Here is a 23,121-nt window from a genome sequence, read left to right as displayed (position 1 = left end):
CAAAAAGGTACAGTGAAGCCCGCTAGGAAAGAATAAGTTCCTGCGGGAAGTTGAAGTATGAAAAGAGAGTAAGGCAAACTATATCTTTATTACAACTAATTAAATTATGAAAGTAAATGGGATATTTCTTTCAATTGGTATAAAAGAATGATTGTTGTTAATTGTTTAGGCTTGTTTTCAGTAGTTCAGCTGGAGTGAGCAGTATCCAGAAGCCATCAAATATTAATTTTAAATCATCTTAAAATTGTATAAGCTTCCAAGGTTTTACTGTAGCGAACTGTCTATTGTTGTCGCTCGTCGGCGCTGATGGCATCATTTCAGCAGCTTCACCAAATCTGCAAAGCACATGCAATGTCTGCTCTTTTGTAATTTAACATTTTGGCTGGTGGGAAGCTCACTGCCTCATTGACTCACTAACTGACTGACTGACTGGGTGACTGACTGAGTGACTGACTGGGTGACTGACTAACTGATTGACTGACTTACTTACGGGCTGCTCCCTCGAACTCCACGCGATGCCATCCAGCGTTGGCATAAAGTTCGTCGCTTAAGTCTTTCTCCATTTTAATTATTCATTCAATTGTGTTAATTGTATGCGTGCCACACACTGCACAACGATTCAATTTTCTATATGCCCCAGACATAATGGCAGCATTCGATACACGAGTTGCGTGGGCGGTGTTTCATGACAATAAAAAAACACCAAACAGAGAATTAATTTCTGAAAAGATGCTAATGATTGATTGCGTTTGCATCGGTGGATCTCTTTAAGACATTCGGCTAAATGTCAAAATGCATTGCGTGAGTTTTTCCTTGTAATTGCTTTTATTTCGATTGTTGGTGTGCTGATTAATTTAGGTGCAGCATGATGTGCTGCAAGCGATTACACAACTGTCTGGTATTTCAATTGATTTTGTTTGGAAAAAAAATGTTTAAAGTTTATAGGTTTAACATCTACAATTGCTGCGAACAAATTGACAAAATCTTCGACGATTCCTTCTGCAATTTAAAATCCTTTTAAATAATGCATAAGATGTATAAGATTTTCCCAATCCCAAGATGTAACCAGCAATCTTTGAGTTTGCACAAGATATAATATTTTTTGATTTCTTTTGTATAACATTAAACACCATTCATATTCATCACGTCATCTGGGGAATTGGAATAGATTCACTGCCTAGGATCGTCGAACGCAGAGCCGTTGACAGTCGGTTAGCTTGCAGTAGCGATTGCGGTTGCCCAAACAGCCGAGGTACCTCATCTTGATGCACCTGTTTTCGTGGTGGTTATAGTACCACATCTCTGAGTTGGGATCTCTAGTGCAATGCCTTGCGTGTTCAACTCCTTCGTCCTTGCCGCGCAGACAGTCCTGCAAGACTATTTAAAAAATGTTTAAATATTAATGAATCACTCTCTTTAAATTACTGAAGATTCAACTCACGTGGACGTCCTGGGCAAGACTGGGCTGAGGTGACTGCCACAAAGAGGACCACACTGGACAGGATCAGAAGGATTTTCATATTAATGGTATCTTTTCGAATTAACGATTTGAACTGTTTCTTACAAAATTAACGTACGCTTATATACTGATATTTAATTTCAGTTCATTGAACGTAATTCGTGCGTCGCGTGTGTTTTTCCATGTGCCATTTAACAATACGAATGTTTAAATATATTGTGGGTAAAACCATTGTTCAGCTACTGTATTAACATTAACTCAAATAAGCTACGTATTTACAATTTGCTGTATTGCAATGTTTGATCAATGCACTGCCATAATTGCCAAAATTTATAATACAAAGATTTGTCAATTCTGAAGTTAAAGATTTATGACTCCCTAAATCACAGTATTCTCATTTGATATTAGAAAGTGGACGTATAAAATCCCCTAATACAGCAGAATTATCTTTAATAAGCGAAGTAAGTAAAAATATAATAACATGAGCCGTGTAACGCCCACCAAACGTGGTCTTAACTTCAAAGCAGGTCCCCTAAAAGCGGGACAGAAACTTTAAACCTGACATAAGCCCAATGGAAGTGCTCGGCTTGTGATGCCAAGTATCCATAAAGATCAGAATTTTATTGTCCATCATTTCTGGGCAATCGAGATCACACGACCTGGCACCGATTCGTCTGCCAACGCCAACTCTTTGACGCAGAAAGTTATCTATATCCATATGGATATCGATGGCAGCGATGATTGATTGCCATTAGCGATTCGTAACGGTTTCGCCATTGTCTCTAACCGTGATTTACCACCAACTTGGCAGTGGTGTCATCATCACATCAATCATACGCCCCAGCTGCCGCGAGTCGAGCTCCAGTTCACTGCAGCTGACACCTTCCGATGCATTAAAGGTTATAACGATGCTTTTTCTTTTTTAATATGGGAGAAAGTTTGAGCGAGAACTTATACTCATGACTGACACCTACTCCTAAATTCAGTGCCATTAAAATATCACATACGTTGTTAAATAAAATGTATTGCCCTTCAAAATTTAAATATTTGTATAACTGCTAATAATCGTAAAAAAAAGTGGATTTGTTTGCTTGGAAAACATTTTAAAAATAAGTTTTTTGCTACGTATTAGTTTGACCAACTTTGAAGATTTCTGTTGCTAACTGATTTTAGTGATTCCCAAAGCTGCCCAAAATCTGTTGATTTATTTTATTGGCATCTATTTGTCAACTTTCCATAAAGTGTCTACTTTTCTTGTTTTTTCCAAATTTGGCAACAGCAGAAAATTAAATAAATTTCGTGTTTTCTTTCAAATTATTTTAATAGTGTTTAAAGTCAAGGTAATTCCCCGTTAATAAAACTGAGGTAATTCTAACATCCTGTTAAAAGTTAAATTTGTGTTAGACATAATTATTTCTTAGAACCAATCTAATACTCAAAAAGTAAATGACAATCTTTTACTCTAAATAACATATTTCGATTTTCAAGTCACTAAAACTATTTTGATTAATTTCTAATAATTATTCATAAATCATTTAATTAATTTACCATTGTTTGGCTTTCTTTGTTCATCTGCAAATCTTGGATATTCTTAGCGCCGCTCGCATAAATCGCATAAACATCAATACAAAATATTTTTATTGATTTTCTATATTTGTTTATATTAGATTTCTTTGTTTAGTGCCTCACGACTGTACAAACACCTTCGACCGCCGAGTTGGGGGTGTGGGAAGCAGGGGGCCCATTTATTCGAATGATTTGACAGTTCTCTAAGGCGATTGAATCAACTCGTAAAGTCGTAAACATTCGAATTGCTCAAAGAAATACCATTAAATAATAATAGTTCGAGTACATGCTGTGCAAGCTAAGCTGAAACTTGAAATCTCTATCGTTAATGTCTTAATAATGCCGGGTAACTCAGGAAAGGGAGCGACATTAAAAGTTGACTACGAGTCATTTTCGAGTTATTCTCGATCGGTGGAATTGATGGTGCCACCAAAGGGCCTTCAAACTGACACTTCAACGTTGGTTTTCTTCGCGAGGGGCGTCTACATTTATCATTTAACTATGAAAACATAAATCGGGGGGCAGCTGCTGTCAGATCGGGACTTCCTTATGGCTATCGCTGATCCATTGTGCGTTGCGATCGTAAATCGAAGCGAATCAAGGCACATTACAATGGCACTTCTGTGACTGCGCATAATGAATGACGCGATTATAGTTTTATTTGCTCATCAGCGCTAAAGGCTAGAACGTGATTGAATGTCCCTTGACAAAGTGCCTTACCAAGTGCTTATGCTTCTCGAAGTAATAAAAATAGGTAAATATTTTAAGGATGATTTGTGCTCCACACAAAGCTGCATTCATCACTAATAGTTATTTCGTAACACAGTCGTTAGACATTTATCTAAAAATTCGCTGACCGAACTTGGATATTTCGACTACTATTTAATCCTGCTCAGAAATGTCTGCTTCGACGCGCAACAAACATCGGTATATTTAGGGTATAAAACATTCGTTATGATTTCTTAAATTAAATATATATCAAAGACCCGAACCACTAAAGCTTTCTAGCGAAGTGGCGAACCATTCAAGAAATTAGGGGATGTTCAAACCAAATTTGTATTTATCGCATTTTAAAATGAGCGAAGTTTTGCGGTAAAAATACGCATGTAAGCTCTTTAAAGATGTAAAAATCTGGATGGCAGCTCTCGAAATTTAGTCAATATGGCAACTACTGATATGTGTAGAAATCGGGATGGTAACTTAAAAATACCGACGATTGCGTCAAATGTACGTTATTTTCAAATTGCGATATAGGTATTTAATAGTTCTATACATATATTTAAAATATAAATTTATGAAAAGGCAATTTGTACAATGTTAAAATTGAAAGCCAAAGGAGTTGACGAACATCTTAATTTATAAATTATTATCTTCTACTTTTATTTAGTACATCTTTATCTCCAAATCTAAACTAACCGACTTATTTCGGTTCCTTATATATTTATATTTGTAATTTTAATGTGAGGGTACAATATAGTTGACCTTTGTAATATCTTTTCACTGCATTATATTACTTAGTTCGAGGCAATATCTGTATCTTTGGGCAGTCCCGAACCGGTTCCATATCGCATTACCAGTCGGACATCCCCGTTGAGGGACTCGGACTTGGAGTTTCGAGTCCGAGTCCGCCTCAGGTGTCAATGTACGTGTTGGGCAATTCTAATTAATTAATAAATTAAGAATGACAAATGATTTTCAAATGCCTTAATTAATCATTTTTAACGCACCAGCGACAGCTTCGAACGTGCGATGGACAGGTGACGCCAACCAAAATGGTCAAGGAAGGTGCCAACGAAAATGTTTGTCCGGCTCAACTTACGATTTCTTTTGCTGGGGATCGGGCGATAAAAGATTCATTTAGTGGGTAATTGGAAAAGGGAAATGAATACTAAATGAATTTCAATAAAATATTCCCCCTAGAAAAAACCTTTTATACATGTCTTATTTTGTTTAAGATGTTCAAATAATATTATATGTATTTAAAGTACATTTACGTGAGCTTTAATTTCTGAAATAAGCTAGCATACCACCGTTTATAATAACTACGGTCATTTAAATTATAATTTCCCCAAATTAACGTACTGATACATGTATGAAATGAGTTAATATCTCATGTAATTCCAGCAAATTTACACTGTATTCGGTGGGTTTTTGGCTTGATCTGAATCCGTATCGCCTGGTTACAATCAGTTTGGTAACCGTTTAATTGGCCGACAACGGAGCTGTTTGGGCCCCGGAAAAATGTCAAGCGTGGAATGCCGGGTAAATGCGGCGGCTAATCAGAGACCGGGGCCACAAAGACACCCGTTTGGAGTGGAGGCCAGGGCCCCCTGAACATGTACCCATGGACCCATGATCGATTGCAGTCACCTCAACGCGAATGCGAGGTGACAGTCACCGTCCGTGTCGCAGTTGACACACAATCCACAATCGACAGTAGACAGTCGACAGTCGACTGGGCGAGGCACTCGCGATATTCCACATCGACATCGATTTCCATTTCAAATGGTAGCAATTACAAAAGGCGACCCCCGAACTATTTGACACTCTCTGCCCGCTGAATGTTGATTAATTAGATCGAAGTGGATGGGATTGGATTGGATTGGATACGTTTGGATTGGATTGGCCAAGATGGCGGGGGACTCCTCTCCCTACGAGATTAGCGCATCTCGAGAGGATGGGCCCCCACGATATAGGTGTATATACATGTAAACACAAATATCTGGCGTCGGCACAGCGCATTTGATCCACGATGACTCAGTTGTATTGCGGAAATGTGCTGAGTCTTGGTCTTCGGATTCGAACTCGTATCGCATTCGATCGCCAAACACTTTTTAGAGTAATTTCAATTTCATAATTCGTTGCGCTAATCTCGTCTTTCTCATGATCGCAGAGAACTCGCAGCTGAGTCAGTGCATCTCCATCTCTAACTCCAGCTCCAGCTCCAGCTCCAACTCCATCTCCACAGATCCAAGATCCCAGATCCATTTCCAGCTACTTCGGTTTGTGCCGCATCATGCCAATGGATCCGCTCCTCTGATTGATACATAAACACGCGCAAAACTCCTTCTCCTTCTCCTGCTCCGATCGGATCCATATCTATTTGGGTTCCCCATCGGCGGCATTTCTAATAGAAATGTCGAGTATCCAAAGAAACCAGAAGACTTTCGTTTTTCCCCGGCATACTTTTGTTGCGGCCACCTTCTTCCGTCGGCCGCCTTTTGGACTGTCTAAGCCCTTCCGCCGCCTTTATCAATAAGCCAGCCGAGATAAGCTCGCTGGTTTGGGACTTGGGGCGAAGGAGTCGAGCGACCCTGCTTCCTTGGCATGTCAGCTATTTTGCATAACTGACAGCAGCAGCACCCATGCCCACAAGACCTGCAAGGCACATACTCAGACCTCCGGCAAACAATCAAATGCTGTCTGGTGCCAAGAAAGGGCGTTCCAGGGGGAGTTTTCCGACCGAAAATGCTCTGCACAGTGGCAAGCACCTAAATGTGTATTCAATTTACAGGTTAAAGTTGGGAAAATTATACTAGAGGATGCAGTAATATATTTGATGGAAGTTCACTACAGTTGGACAAGCAAAAGATACATTCTTTGCAGCCCAATACAATGTCACGAATAGCAGACAATATACACAGAATATTTATAGAGAATACTGTCATATAGGGAATACAGTATATCATATGGTAATATGGTACTATTTCCAATGTTATTTCATTATAAATTGATTATTAAACTAATGCAACGACTTTAGGTTCAGTTTAATTCTGAAATGAATACTGTGTTTCATAATACAACAGTTACTATCTTCAATGTTATTTCGTTAAACAATTATTTATTTAGCGAATGTTTATTTCTGAAATGAATGGTATATTTCTTAGTACAACAGTTAATTCCACTGTTCGACTTCCAGGTCCGCCCAGTCAGAACGAGAAGGGGCGTTTTTGTGGGGAAATGGGTGGGCTGTGGGTGGTGGGCGTGGGCTGGGTCAGGGGGCGCGGCTCCACTTGTGGTTGTTGGTGGCACTGTTGTTGTGCTGGCTGCGTATTTGGCGCTTCCTTCTTCTGCATACATGAATAAGTAATTGAATTTTGCGGCGCGTTGTCAATTTTGTTTTCCCGCCAGCTTTTGAACTGCCTTTTAGCCCACTGCCCTGCCTCGATTTCCACACAGAACCCAGAACCCAGATGGCAGAACTGTGTTTTCCCCGACTTTGTTGCACATTTCCCAGTGCATCCACTTAATTTGAAGACTTTTCCTTTCCGCTAAGAGACTTGTTGCGCCGAGCACAGCGCAAATTGAATAAAATTAAGTTAATTTGCTGCTTGTGGAAGAGGCAAGGAGGTACTTTAAAATGTTTCGTTATTAATCAACGAAATAATACTTTTTTATTGGCAAAAGTAAATGAAGGAAAACCATAATGAAATAGTTGAGCAAAAACTAGTTCCTTGAGTCCACCAAATCCTAATGCTGTGCTGTGGCCTGAAAACCGTGAAGGATGTTTGATTTCTAGCCGGATTTCGGATTTCGCATTTCGCTCGTCACTTGACTTAATTGCAATTGGCAGTGGTCGTTGGAATGGAGCGCAGAGTTTCAGCGCAGAACTCTAATGCAGTCGGCATAATAATTATCTGCAGCATCTGGAGAGGAACGGCCAGAAGTCTGTGACATGAAATTGAAATTAAATATGAGTACTTCACATATTTATGTGAGTTATTTTTTCTCCTATGGCGCAGACCCATAACGACGTGCCCGGTATGTTTAATTATTTACGATGATATTCAAAAATGGTATGGGTGAGAAGAGATGAGTAGGAATACCGATTTTTATATGCGCCGCGATGACCGTTTAATAAAATCCGAAATTAGCGGCGCACAAATGTGAGAGATCCCGATCTGGGATGTGGAATCTGGAATCTGTCTGAGATATGGGTTCTCCATCGAAGTCAGACACTTCGACGTCTATGTGGAGCTATCTCCAGCACTCATCTACGGGAACCTGAGCTATGGATGCTGGGTAACTCAAACACGAAGACTCCATTTAATTGCGAGGCCCGAGATGGAACACTTTGGGTGATTGCATCGATGCATGCAATTAGAGCGCATCATCACTAACCATTTTTTAACACTTTCGGACCCCTTCAGGTAACTACCTACATACCCACTACTACCAACTAATGCCCTAATGTCCGTTCATCAATCAGATTGGCGGCGTGGCAGAACTATATATCTCTGCTTCAGCCAAAATCATTGCTATATAGGTGGACTCGGGGCTGGAGTCATTATTTTCACATTTACCCTGCTCATTTATCAGTATTTTCTGTCCCTTTGCATTTTGCGCCCACAACGACCCGACCAAAAAAAAAAAAAGAAGGAAAATTTCGAGTTTCGGGTTTGTTACACTTGGTATTTGGAAAAATGTACCGCATTTCTTGCTGGCTTTGTAATTTGGACATTAATATAAATGTCTCACTCATTTTGTTGGTTTCTCGTTGGGGCAATTTTTTTATTTTTCCGAGCTCATCTGATGCTGTTTTAATGAAAGTAATTGTTAGCCAGTCAGAAGATTCAGTTGGGCAGTATGAAATATATTATATTTTTTAAGCAGAAGTTAAGATCGTTACTCTGTCGGCACAAATCGCCGTTCGAAATCCGTTCGAATCCGCCCACAACTGTTCGAAATAAGTAAATCCCGCCAAATTGAATCCGACACTAAGTAAAGTGATATATCGATGAGCGGCTTTGAGGTCATTTAGTGGCATTAGCCTGGGAGTATCAGCAGTCGGCCTGATCCGCTCAAATTGCCGCAGTGAGCTCAGCCCCGTTTTTTACCACTTGGCGGCACCCCTCGCACCGCATCGATGGGCCGTAAAAAATGACAAGTGTAAGGTGCAAAGGGGTGCATAAATTTAGCCAAAATGTATCGCAATTGTTTCTGGCCCATTCGATGATGGGTGGGTTTGGCCTGGCAACCCTCGCAACTGGCAACTGTTTTCCAAGAGGGTGGAAATCGGAGAGCAGGCTAAATGTGGGTGCTTCGCTGCCGCGTAGCATGTGTTTATGGGTTTGACTTTTCATTTGATTTAATTTGCCATACCCGTGCCTTCGAGGGGAGGAAACTGTGGCCCCAGATTAACTGTTAGCTTTTGGCACGTTCGCCAGAAACAATAAAATCAAATAAAAATCCTCAACGCCCACTTAGTTATGGTTGTTGTCACTTCATTAGGACTGAACTGTGGAACTGTGAATATTTAATATATGGTTGCGGAGAGGCAATAAAAGTTTATCAGTACTTGAAAGACATGGAATTATTTGTACGATGTCGAAAGGGCAGTGAACAAAAAGGGTTGAATGGTTTAATATGTCCAGGAATATCAAATAAGAATATAAATAGATTTAAATAAATTCCTCTTTAAAGTTAGGAAAACCATTACTAATGATTTAGTATCTTTTGTAGTGTTTAACTTTCGCCGCCCACGCACACGGCATATTGAGTGAGTGATCCTAGGTCTTGAGCCGACTTTAGCCCGCAATTTGCAATCTGTTGCGGTTTAGGGTGCATAGGGTAAATTATAGAGGTCCAGCCGCAAAACCCTTTTTTTCCAGCAGCTCTTGGCATTTAAGGTTTTTTGCTCGCCAATTCATTTGCTCATAATTTGCGGTTGGCAATACCGGCAGCTGTGTGGCAGCACTTGTTGGCTGAAAAGGATCTGAGGATCGACACCGGCTGCTGCTGACTGGAAATGTGATTTAAGTGCCTAGATTTAGTTGCAATTACGTGCAGCCAGTGCCACTGGGTACTTGGCACTGTGGTTTTTCTGGGCCAAGACAGATGCCACATAGTTTCACTTCAGGCCAGACTTTTGCAATGGGTCGTGCGGTTTCTCGAATCGGTCATAGTCCAAAATGAATTTCGTGCCAATCACGCTAATATCTGTGTCACTAGAGCGTTGCTAAGCCGGTGGCCCGGTGGCCTCCGCCAACAATAGTAAATGTGCGATGGCCAAAGCCCAGAAGTGGCTCTCGAAAAATAGAAATATCGGCGGCCAATTAGAGATCGAGCCCAGAACAGCAGTGACTTTGACTCACTTTCCCCGTACTCCTTCCATTCCACTTCGCACTGAGCTGTATTTAGCGAATAATGACAAATTCTGCGAAGTTTCCAATTGCCAGCACTTTTTATTCGCCGAAATAATAGTCACGCTGGCTTGTTCGCTCTAAGCGGCTTAGGTTGTGTTCGCAGTGGCCAACGGACGCCTTTAATTAACAGCTCATAAAGATGAAGTTGTTGCGCATTAATTACATCTCACCTGGTTTACGCCATCTCAGCTGCCTCAGCCTCCTCCCACAGCAACTCGAGTGTCGGAAAGTAGTTATCCACAGCCTAAAAACGAATAACTTAGGCAACAAACTTGTTTTCTCGCCTATAGGTGGGTATGGAATAGGTAATCCTAAGTTAGAAGAGCATTCAATAAAAACAGGCATTCACTTAGATAGTTTATTTAAAAGTTTATAAATTTCTTAGTTTATAAATTGTTCAGGATCTCAACTTTTAAAGCCGCCCTCGCACTCCCTGATCGTTTTATTTACTTGATGGCTGATGCAGGCATTCCAAGACTCCGACAACGATGTGTAAATCGATTCATCGTTTGATGCCGGCGATCGTGGATGCCGATGCTGATGATGATGTTGATGATGATTTGGTGATTTTCTTTATTATTATTACTGTTTTTAACCAACTTCTTATTACAGCTGGTTTTTGGTTTTTTTTTTCTCTCATTTTGACTCGTTGTTGTTTTTCCCCCCTCGCGCTTCCTTTGCGGCGCACTCGAGAGGTGTTGAAGACTTGGCGGTGCCAGATAAAAGGCGCTACAAAATTGCTTTCTACCCGCCGCGCCTCCATCAACTGGGCGTTGGAGAGCCCCCTTCCCCACTCCCATCCCCATCCCTCTCCACCGCAGTGAAAACGAGATGGAGCTAGATATTCCACATCACACATCAATTCATTTGGATGGCTATGGTATGGCTATGCATGCTATGGAGCATTTGAAGTGTGAGAGGAAAAAACTACCGTTTGGCAATCAAAAAGCCATGGAGTACCAGTACCGCCAACCAGTACCGCCAGCTGATGATGATGCTGATGCCGAGGTGGATGACGAGGTGGGGATGATGAAAAAAGTGGGCTGTAAGGCGTTAATTGCTCATTATTGGGCACACTTCATGTCACACACAAAATGCAGACGCAGAAATTTATACGCTGATTGAGTTGTCCACGCCGACGACGATAATCATGATCATGACGAGCATCATAATGACGACAATGACGCACTTCTCCAGTTACCTTTTTTTATTTCTTAAATTTTTTCCACCTTCGCTGCCGCCCTCCTTTTTAACACATCGTCTGCTTCTTGTTCAAGTGCTAAATTACATAGTTTTTCAAGTGGAAAAACTCAAGAAATTAAAGTTTAGGCTGCTGTAGCTGTTGATGTTGCTGCTACCTTTGTTAATTGTAATTTTGGATCCGCGGCTGCCGTTGGAATTGCACTTGGAATTAAAAACGGTCTCTAAATAGATACAAATCTATATCTTATAATAATATGTATGGTATATCTTCAAAGTGAAAAAAATATTATTAGTTTGGAAAACAACATTTTCTTCTCAAACTTTTTATTCTGCAATCTGTTATTCTCACATTTTAGACAGCTTGAAATACCAAGAGGTCAAGTAGAAATCTCTAGGTGTTGCTCTAAGCTCTGAAATAAAAACGAAATTTGTGATTTTTCTGAGTGTACTGCGGTTGCATTCGGCTGGACGACAGCTCACGTCCGGGGCTAGTCCGATGGATGGATAGATGGATGGATGGTCCACTGACCATGCGCAGCTGCGTTTGCGGCGGCGAAAAATCTAAGTTGCCCGGACTTGAGTTTGACTTTAATTGCTCTTGACAGTCATCACTGTCAGCGGCGGCAACTGCGGCAACTGCGCACTCCCTCCCATCATCAAAGTCGCCTTAATCATCGCCACAATCATCATCATCATCACCATCATCGTGGTAACGTGGCAACAGTTGTTGCCGTTTGCCAATCTCGCTGCCCCAATCAACGTGCGCTTGTCAAACCAGACTGGGTCCGCATTTTCTGGTTGGGTTAGACCAACCTACTGCTGGCTGGTGGACGTTGCGGCAAAGGTAGTGTTACTGGTACTGGTACTGGCTCTTGGGTTTCGGCCTGGGCTTCTTGCCTAATATGGCCGCCATTTTGCAGAGTCATTTGCGTTAATGGCGGCCCCGTCTTTGCCGACTTGGCTATGACTTTTGGCTCTGAGGCCCGAGCAGGCGCTACCCCAGCATACTATATAATTAAACGTAAATGTAGAAATTAACATTTAATGAATACGCTGGCGAGAGAACGATACAACTGTAGCAGAACTTTCATATACAGCGCCAGTTCAACAAACCACCAATTCAACTAACCAAATAATGAGCATTCAAAAACTCAAAGATAAATATATCGGGTTTCGTGCAAAAAAATAATATATTTATTCAAATGAATCTGTATATTTAGACGTCACTCGCTAATAACTAACTGTTCGCCTAGATATAAAGCGCTACTAGTCAGTAAGTCAATGGTGATTGATTTTGATAAATTGAAAAGATTAGCTCCGCGGATAAGCCAAAGGCCTAGAGACAAAGAAAAATGAGACTCGAGGCAATTTAAAACGGTTCTACAACTAATAATATATTTATTTAAGCCCCTGCTAAATACTTTCTTGAATGCTGAAAGCTTTTTAATTTTTAGTTAATGTCGCTAATTTGTCAAACATGTTTTGTGTGTGTTTGCAAAAAGTTGTTGTGTACAAAATTTGTATTGTTGTTCGTGTTTTTTATTTCCCATTTATCGCTAGCAATTCGTTCGTTAATTGTGACTCATTCTAAGGCGTAAATTATTAATTTTCCAATTTCAGAAATTTATTCACATATTTCGATGATTTATGTTTACTAATGTAAGGTTCGCGAACCGTTACCATTTTTTGTTTTAGCTGAAATCACTATTATGAAGTAATATTACTTTTATTGTATGTGTTTTTTTTTTGGTTTTCGCTCGGCAATTATGAACTTTATTGTTAGCGGTTGCTTGTAATTAATGTTGACACATTTGTTGTGGTCGCTTTATTTAAACTAAAGTTCAAAAAAACTAATAAAATAAATTTGTAAAATAAAAGCATCGTGCTGGGCAACAAAAGTCCAGTCCAGCTAACTTCTTTTCAAAGACTAAAAGCCAGAATTATCCTTCAAGTCTTACGTGTATTTACTGCCAGAGAACCTCTTTGAAAACTCCCAATTTAATCAGATGAATCAAATTTCAAATGCATATCCATCCATTAACATTTGTCGCTGTCAATATTTTCCGACCGACCCATTCCACTTCCATTTCCATTGCGACAAAACAATATTGAAATGCGCATACCAAGTTATTCAAATGCGCTAAGTTATGAAGTTATCACGATGGCACTTCTGCTCCAGCATTCCCCCAATACGATCTGTTCCGTTCCGATCCAATCCGATACGATCCGATCTGAGCCACTGGGTGACAATGGGTTTCCCCTAACGTAGAGCACCCCGTGGTCAGATTTTTTGGATGTTTTAGTGGGCATGAGCGATCGGCCATGGACTCGGGGGGCATTTGTTTTTGTGCGCTACAATTTCGTTGAGCGGCGACTCCCCTGGCAGGCATTTATTTATGGGGTATTAGGCGGCCCTCATAGCGATCCGCTTCTTGGCCCAACTCACTCCCCGGCTATTTTGACAGTAACAAGTTGGCCAGCAAATATATGAGCCGGGACAGTCACTAACTGTCGTCGTTTGCCGCTTGCCGTTCGCCTCGCTTCGCTTCGCTTTGGTACATATTTCATCGATTCATTTTAAAGATGAAGTTATGAACGCCGAAGCCCCACCAAAAAAAAAAAAAAATATCGAAAAATAAGCGTATCCCAATTTGAATATTTGATTGGGACGCTCGCGAGCTGCGAGCTCGAAGTCAACTCTCCGGTTCAATCGTCAATTTATGCGGCGTGAACGGTTATCATTTGTTGTTGCTGGCTGCTTTAAGGTAGCCGTGCAAGTTGGCCAAGAGCAGGAGGGCTACGTGACATGCGCAGGTGTTCCAGCCATCGATCCATCGATCCATTGATCCAAAATCGGAAGTCGCCCAAATACGTGGGTCTTGGTCAAGGGTGGCTTTGCCAAAAGAGGCTTTGGCTGAATTAGTAGATCAAATTAAAAAATGTTAATTTATTTTGTACATTTTCTAAATATTAAATACTTGAAATTGTGCCCTTTCTATAGAGTAATATATGATATATCCTAAAATAGACAAGAAACTAAATTAATTAAATAGATTTTTTTATTTTCCAGTAACAAGGAGGTTAAGCTAAAGAGATTAGCTTTTTTCGAAATGAAGGCCATACAAGATTTTTGATTTTATAAAATGTTTTATAAAGGGATGCATTTCCCTTTTGAAGAGAAATCTTGGCAGAAACCTTACGAAATATTTTTAGACTGCATCATTCCAATAAACAAACATTCTTGTGAGATGCCTAACAATGTCAGCTCCAAATGTTTGAAGATACATTTACTACTGAAGATGATTGCAACTGATACAAGCAGCTGACAAACCGCTGGCAACTGATCTGCTGGGTCAAGTGCGGCGCAGTCGTATACAAGGTTTATAGTCGCCTTTATCGAGCTTATCAGATGGGGGCAACACTCTGCCGACAACAACTTAATTTTCTCGCCTCAACTCGACTCGATTCGATTCGAAAATGTAGCCGGGTTTATGGGTGTGAATAAATCAACGGAGCTGTCAGAGCTCGTCTCGTCTATGGGTCAAAGGCAAGAGATCATGGCATCTGCACATCATGGCTAACGGTAATGGGCTAGAGAGTGTGATTGAGATCGGACTGAAATCGGAGTCTGAGTTGCGTTTGAGATGGATGCTCGCTTCATTTAAATTTACGAGAGGCAACCACCTCAGACATCAACTACTTAACGCAGCCATTACACGATCGATGATGAGGCCCAGTCGTTGGGGATGAGAATGGGCATGGGTATGGGTATTGGTATGGATATGGGATGGGGACTTTGGTAACTTCATTACCACACTCCAGTCCAGTCCCCCAGATTCCAGACCGCCACTCTGGCAGCTACTCAATAGTCGGGTCGGTTCGGTTCGGTTTCGTTTCATTTTTCCAACATTCGTGCACTAATGACACTTTAATAAATCATTCGAAAGGTGAGACATCGAGTGCAAGTTAAAGTCGATGATGGTCCGAAAGGGTGTTCACAAGAGAAAACTGAAAAACTGAAAAACCCCATCCAGCACCAGCACCAACAGCAACAGCAACACCAAATGAGAAATGCGGTTACCCGGCCCGTTCAGCAGAACACTGAAATAACTCCGTGGAATGATATTTCATGGATGGTGGCAGGCTTCAGGACCGAACGACCAAACGAGAGAGTTATGTAAATTTTAGGAGACCGTAGTTATGAGGAATTGAAACGTCTTGTCGATCCATTTGTAATGTGATACGGCGATGGTGAACTGTAAATGGGAGAACTACTCTTGACAAATATAAATAGCTTTCGAACTTTTTCATACACTACAAGTATTTAAAAACCAATCCAAACCAGTTGATTAGTTAACAAATATTTATACTGATACAAGAAGGCCCCTTGAGTAGAACTCATTTCATTCATTCGACTAACTTTCTGAACATCCAATGTAAGCTATTTTTAAGTATGCATACCCAAAGGGCTTAAAAATCTAAATTATGATAGCTTCTGCATAAAAACAATGCTCTGGCATATAGCTCCAAAAAGCCCAAAACAAGACAAAACAACCTGCCTCGACTTAAAGAAGATGATACCCAATTCGAATTATATACGAAATTAACATTTTCTCGTTGACATCTTATTAATACTTCACACCTTTTTCTTCGACTCCAAAATCGATTGTTATTTTATTGAAATTAGTCAACGCGCCGCACGCAGGAACCAAAAATCTCCATAGGCGAATCTCCATGACCAAAATAGTCGAGACGATATTCTTCGATAACGAGTTGAGTTTGAGATCCAGACCTAAAACCTACAAGACTGTTTAGCTGGGGAACTAGATGGGATGATATGGGGCTGGTTCCTCCGAAAAATCGGAGGGTTTATTGAATCTTTATGCGCTGCTGGTACTTTGAATTTATTTTCAGCATTTAAATATTTTTTTAGCCTGCTGCTGTATTTAGAATTTTGATTACTGGCAGTTTCGACGCCGCTTCGCTTGTTTCAATATTAATTAGTAGCTGGGTGCTGCTTATAATACATTCGTGGAGCAATATAAATAAATATTAAATTAAGGCAGTCGCCGTCTCGCTGGGAGCCACACTCAACATTATTAAAATATTAATAATGCAGGCAAACAACAAGCGTAGCCGCTTGCCGAAAATGGAAAATAAGGCAAAACGTTTATGCATAATCCTAATTCGTTGGTGTGAGGTTCTCGGGCAAATGCGACAAATTAAAAATTCACATAAAATATATTAAAAATTGATCGTAAATTTCGTGCACTCAGCAAACACGAAAACTCCCTCGCAAAACCACTAATACCCCTGTAGCCGTTATTGTTCATGGTTATTAAGCTGTATTAATTTTGTGTTTCTTGCTTTTGTGTGTTTTTTTAATCATTCCTTAATGAAGTGTAGGTTGAAAGTGTAATTGAATTTAATACTTTACTGATTCCTGTTGCAATTAATTCATCATAACTTAAGCTTTATTGGATTCCCAAATGATTACGTGAAACTTAATACTCTAAGATCATGTGTTTAATCAACAAGGAAACTTTTTGAAATTGTAGTAAACTAATTAATTTTAAAAGCCTCATGAGTTTTACTTGGAAATATTATAAAAACTATAGAAAAAATCTAATTGATAGGAACGGATTTATGTTGAAAGTTTAAGCCAGAGCTTTGGAATATATAATTACATACAAATCCGATAATGGTGGTTACACATTTTCGGTATACAAAACATTTAAGCAACATGTGGGAGTGGTCCATCCTGACCAATTTACTACAGTTTGGTTGTGGGTATGATGGGGCCTATAAATCAGCTTTCGTCCGGCTGACAAACCAAAATCATATTTAATTTATTTTGGCCAAATGATTTGGCATAAATGGTCGGCAGGGCCGCCGATGCATTATGAGGAGAACCGCTTTAAATGACCATGACTGTGAAAATTTCTGGCAATGAAAAACATTTGTCATACGCACGGCGATCGGACGAGGGGGTGGTGGTGGTGGTGGTGTAGAAGAGGTCCCGGAACCAAGGGGATCCGAGGAGCACAATCCCCCCCTGAAATTACCACGGAAAGTGCTGCATCATCGAAGGCAAAGCAACTAACTGCCTGGCTCGTTAATGTCCTCGTCCTCTTCCTCGTCCTCGTCGTTGTCGTTGTCCTTGCCTGGCTTTATCTTTCCCTACCCCCACCCTGTGTCACCATATACTGGTGTGTTTGTCTGTGTCTGTGACTAATGTGCACACCTGAGTCGTCGCAGGACGCGCACAGGTGCAGGACTTCGGACTGCGAGACAGAAGCAGCAGGCAGAAGGCAGCCCAAGGACCTGCAGGCCTGCAAGCGGAACATTAACGCCAGGCTGTCTGCTGCATCGCCTCGGGCCTGATCGATATATTCCGATTAATCAGTCGACTTTTGTCGCCTTGGTCCTGCGACTCCCAGCAGCGCCGGAGGTGTGAAGGATTTTACGATCCTTAGCTCGGTTTAGCTGGAAAAGTGCTCTCCCCGCTGGGCGGGGGGGTCTTCGATCCAGGATCACGCTGTGTGTCCTGGAATCCCGGGACCCACCTGGTGTGGGAAATTTCTGCACGTTTGCCTATTTTATTTGCATGGGAATGCACTCACATTTTCCGACTTTCCTTTTTTCCCAGGTGGTTAAACAGCTGTTTGGGTTTAATAACATTTAGTTTATTGTTTATCACAAACTGATACTTATATTCATCAGATACTTCTTGAGTCACTTTAAAATATAATTCGGAAATCTGTTTCCTTTGGAATCCTTAACTCATTACGTAAGTCGAATAAGAGATAAGTATGTGGTGTATTCTTTTTAAATTATTTTATATTTTAAAATAAATTTCGTATCCCTTCTTGGCCTTGCTAAGTTTTGAATAATTGCAAAGCGATTAAATGTTCCGAACTAGGCAAATATTTGGCCATCCCCTGGCAATTTGTTTTCATTTATTTCCGTGGACATTTCGCAATTACTCACAGACACTTCTGCTCCAGGAACGAATGGATGGATGGATAGGTGGATGGGTGGATGGAGTGAGTCGCTGGTGGGCGACTGGCGGGGATTGATATTGACTTAAACCGCCGGCTCGGTTGTCGATGGTCGCTGGTCGGTGGTCGGTTGACATTACCAGGCCCGAACACGTCGCCCCCAATGGCAAATGGCGAATGGGAAATGGCAAATGACAGATGCTGTCAGCCACAAAATGCATAAACAAATACGAATACACACTCGAGGGGTAGCGGGCGGTGCTGGGGGGGAGGGATGGTTTTTGGCCGGCGGCTTGGGCATATGCATTTTGTGCACGAGGCCGCAGCGGACGCTCATTAATTATGAAGGTATTAATATTGGACCGGAGCACACACACTCTCGCACAAAAGGACTTGCCCACACACACTCACACTCGTCCGTGTATATGTTATGCACAAACATACGTATATGGGCATAAATTTTAAGCAAACATAATTTATTACAGCACACAAACACACACACTTATGTATGTATGTAGAGGAGTGTATATGGTCGGGCTGTCGCTGCTGCCAGTGACTTTGTTTATTTGTTTGTCGGTTTTAACGCTCAAAATATTGTTTGCCCGGGCCAGGAAAAAATTAGCACACATGCACACATGCATACATGCACATCCACATCCACAAAGTTGGGGTCACCGCACCGCACCGATGGCAGTCGCCATTTTGTCCAGTTGGGTGCCATTTTGTTGGCGTCGGAAAAACTCATGGCGCGAATTCCTTTAAAGAATCACTAATACCATACTTCTCTCTTTCAGCAAAAGGAAGTATACGATTTCATTAAACACGCACTTTGTCGCTGGATTTTTTCGAGAAGATGTGAGTTTGCATAAAAATTAGTTTATGTACCTCAGGCAAATAAAAACGTTGAAGAAACCCAATATTTATTCAGCTGCCACAATTGTGCCAACGTTTCATTGCCAAACTTTGTGCCCAACCGATTGATATTGCCGTCTAGTAGTATTTTAGTAAATTTAACTAAAGACGCAGGGGTTAAATTGACATTTGCAATTACCGCCACTACCTTTTCAGCGGAATATCTATAATTTTCTCGCCTGTCGCCGCAGGGCAAGGAAAATGGCTTCCATAAGCCAGTCGGGGAAGCCACAAAAAATGGTTTAATTAAAAAAGCACTATGAAATATGAAATGAAAAATGTGATGAAAGGTTTTAGCCATCAGCGAGTCAGGCAGCCGTGAACCTTGACAATTATCTTCACACATTTGCAGGGAGGCGGGGGAGCCCAAGTATCATAGCATCGGGGTAACAGGGTATCGGGGTAACGGGGTGTCAGGGTATCGGGGTTTCGGGGGGGAATGAGGATAATCTGCTGACAGTCGCATCGAGTGAGTCCTTGTGTGTGACCTCCTTTTGTGCCACTCCGATTGGTATTGGAAGAGACAACGCCTAAGTCGGCGAGGATAACTCGCGTTCAATCACGGCCGCTGAAAAGGAAATGAAAGCAGACTTCCACATACAATAATCGAATAAGCCGCGTATTCATTGCGCGAAAATAGAGGCAAGAATAAATCCGCACATGTCCACCGGCAAGGAGCCGCGCCGAAGATACAGATACAGCGATCCAGATACAAAGACGCTACCGGGATCCAGATACAAAAATAAAAAAAAGCAGGGAGTTGCAGGCGTTTGCTGCAGCAGTTGCTGATGCATCAAAAGCCTAGCACGCGGATTTGTCCTTTCAAATGCTCTTCCAATTCAAGTGAAAAAGAAGGGGTTCTCGTTTTCGCTTTGGGTTGGGGTTGGGGTCCTGCCATTACGGCTTAGGCCCGATAGATATAATAGCCTTATAAGCAGCTCGCTCGGTGCCAATTTCATCCGCTTAGCAATCGAGAGATGAGATGAGAAGCGATGAGATGGGTGGGGAAATTCAAGGGGATGGCGCGGTTTGAGGCCGCTTTACATGATTATTATTGCCAATGAAATGGCGAGAGGAAAATCAAATTAAAATATACATTTTTAATGGCCACTGGGATGTCACTTCGGCCTGGCCTTTTGTTCTTGGCCCATAACATTTTGCCAGTCGAGTTCAGTCGAGTTCAGTTCAGTTCAGTTCAGGTCGGTTTGGTGCGGTTCGCTGGTTCAATCTGCGATATGACATAATGCGTTTGGCGTCACGTTACGTTGCGTTGCAACTGTCTACGGGGCGGACTGCTCCCATTTCCTACCCCTTACGTAATTCATTAAAAAAGTTAATTTTTACCATCCGCTCGCCGGTCCGTGGGCCCGATTGTGTGCTGATTATGGCCACAGGCCCGAAAGGATATGCCGCCTTATTGGCTTTGGCTTTGGCTGGTGGCCAGATAGTTCGCAATGATTATGCGGCCAGGACACACAACGCACTTGGGAAACATAATTTCAGCGCCAGAGATTTAAATTATGCGATAAGCCAGTGAAGTTTGTAAGGCTTTCGGTGCATCAGTGTAGTACAAATTGATAGAAACAACTGGTAATTCCAGCATACAATGAATAAGAGGCTGCTATTTTACAATAATATTCCCTAGCTTATTGTGTGTCTCCAGCAGCACCCTAATTAAAGTAAATCTTCTTGCCCCGCACCTTTGTACTACTCCCTGCATCGAATCGAATCAGTGACCCCTGGTGCACCTTTTTGCATGCCTCCGCAACTGCCTTTACACACCTTTTCCATTCTTATGGGCTACCATAAAAATATTTTAATTAAATTTCACATCTACGCCGAAGATATCCTTTTGCCGAGTGCCGAATGACTTGGACAGACCCGGGCAAACCTTCAACTGTGACCGGAACACTGGCATAAAGCGCAGTCCATTAATCATTCAAATTACCCATACATCATCATTACCCACAGCTCTCAGTGTCCCTCTGCAGTTTCCAGTTCCCAATTTACACTCCGCTCGCTTCTCTGGCCCCTTTCTGTCTGCGGAAAATCTTGGCTTCAGAAAAAAAAACCGAAAGAAAAAGAAAAATCTTCAGAAATTATTCAATGAGGGCGGTCTCAATTAGTTTTAGGCGTTTCACGGCCTCAGTAAACAGGTATACTCTGCAGAGTTGAGGGGTTCGCTGCTGCGGGGGGCAATGGGAAATTGTTCAGTTACCTGATTCGGGCATTTGGCCAAGTGGAAGTTCTTAGACAGAACGGCGTCTACGGCATTTTCCACGAACCGCACTAAGCCGCTTGAAAATGGACTCTGGCCAAGTGGAATGAATTCGTGAAATGTCCGATCAGTTGGCGCTAAATGCAGTTTACACTCGTAGACATTGTTTGATAGCTAAGAGGAATACTTAAACTGAATGGTTTCTAACCAAATTTATATACGAAATAATCGAAAATGTCGTAGCTACAAATCATGAATCAAAACTTTAAACATTTAGCTATTTAGCCGTAATAAATCGACCACATCATCCCCGACTGGCGTTTAAAAAAAAAAGTGCCTTGCAAATGAGATCCGAGTGCACCTCAAGTGCTGCACTCGCCTCATTTGGCGTAATTTCATCTGCGACATCTGAGTCCCCTGCCACCCCATTTCCATTCGCATTTCCACTCCCGTTCCCGCTTCCATTCCCATTCCCAATGCCGATCCCATTTCGCCAGCGACTGCGGTTGTCGCGCTTTCATCGCTAAAGAGCGTTAACTAACCACAGCGAATGATCAAATATCGAAAATCAATTCCGCAGGCCATTGTCACCCATAATTAAAGTCCACAGAGCCGAATGCCCGCTGAGGTGGTGGTGTCACATTCGAGTCGAAATCAGGGGGTTTCCCGGGGCAGTCAGTCGAGCGATTCGAGGTCGGTCTGTCGAGCTGGGAATTCTCTCACGAGTGCCACTCCAGGCTGTGATAAGGATATGGGATACGGGACAGACGGAGCGGAGCACACGGAACGAACAAATTGGAAAGACATTTAAATGCGTCCACCACTAAAACAAAAAACCCGAGGAGCGGCCAACCCTCTTAGGGGTCGGAGGTTCGGTCGACCGCAGCTTCCGAAACCCATTTGGGTTAGTTTTTGAGTTTTCAGTTACTCCTGCCGGTCTCGATGTCAACTGCCAGAGTTTCTCAAGCGTAACAAGAAGTAAGTTACATGACTTTCAACGGAAGTTGTGCGAATGTATCACTTCACCCCAAAAGGCAGAAGAATATATATAGATACACACATATATGTGGAGGAACCTTTGAGGGTCGGCTTACGAGTGTCTGATCTGGTCTGGTCTGGTCTGGTCCACTTCGTTGGCAACTTGATTCTTAATTATTGCATTTATTCTTCGCCGACAAATTTGCGGTAATTGAATATGCCGAGATCTGGTTCTCTGGGCCGCCGATGAAGTCAATGTGCAATTGCCATTTGGTTAGACCCAACCACCTTTGTCTCTCACGTAATTAGTGCGTTGAGTTATAGTTTATTTGGGGTTAGAACTTGTTATCCCTTCTCGGGCTGAGTTTTGGGTGATATTTATACCGGAATTGGACCGGACCACCCGGGTCTGCCTATAACCAGATTATGCATGTCAAAGCCCCAGACTTCGAAAGTGGGTTAATGAGGCCATTGAGGATCTGCTTAAAACTTACACGGATAAGTGCTAAAAGTTGAAAAACACCTCTTGGGTGTTATTGAGTTACCCCTTTATCTTATTTTTTTGGATTGTCTAAATTATTTTCCAATTAATCTGCTTTATACAGAGTTGATTTAAGTGCCATTGTCCCAGGAAACCTT

The 23,121-nt window shown here is 41.7% G+C and overlaps 1 protein-coding gene across 1 annotated transcript; it reads right to left on the bottom strand.

The window, feature by feature from the left end:
• Positions 1-1,177: 1,177 nt before the first annotated feature.
• On the bottom strand, positions 1,178-1,523 carry LOC122626799 (kappaPI-actitoxin-Avd3c). The gene is made up of 2 exons (XM_043807177.1): positions 1,442-1,523; positions 1,178-1,377 (listed from the first exon to the last, which is right to left on the bottom strand). The coding sequence occupies exons 1-2, from the start codon at positions 1,518-1,520 to the stop codon at positions 1,178-1,180; spliced, it is 279 nt and encodes a 92-aa protein (XP_043663112.1). The 5' UTR covers positions 1,521-1,523.
• Between the last annotated feature and the right edge of the window lie 21,598 nt (positions 1,524-23,121).

This window comes from Drosophila teissieri, chromosome 2L, assembly GCF_016746235.2.
Source record: "Drosophila teissieri strain GT53w chromosome 2L, Prin_Dtei_1.1, whole genome shotgun sequence".
Lineage (NCBI taxonomy): Eukaryota > Metazoa > Arthropoda > Insecta > Diptera > Drosophilidae > Drosophila > Drosophila teissieri.
This window is presented reverse-complemented; position numbering and strand designations above follow the sequence as displayed.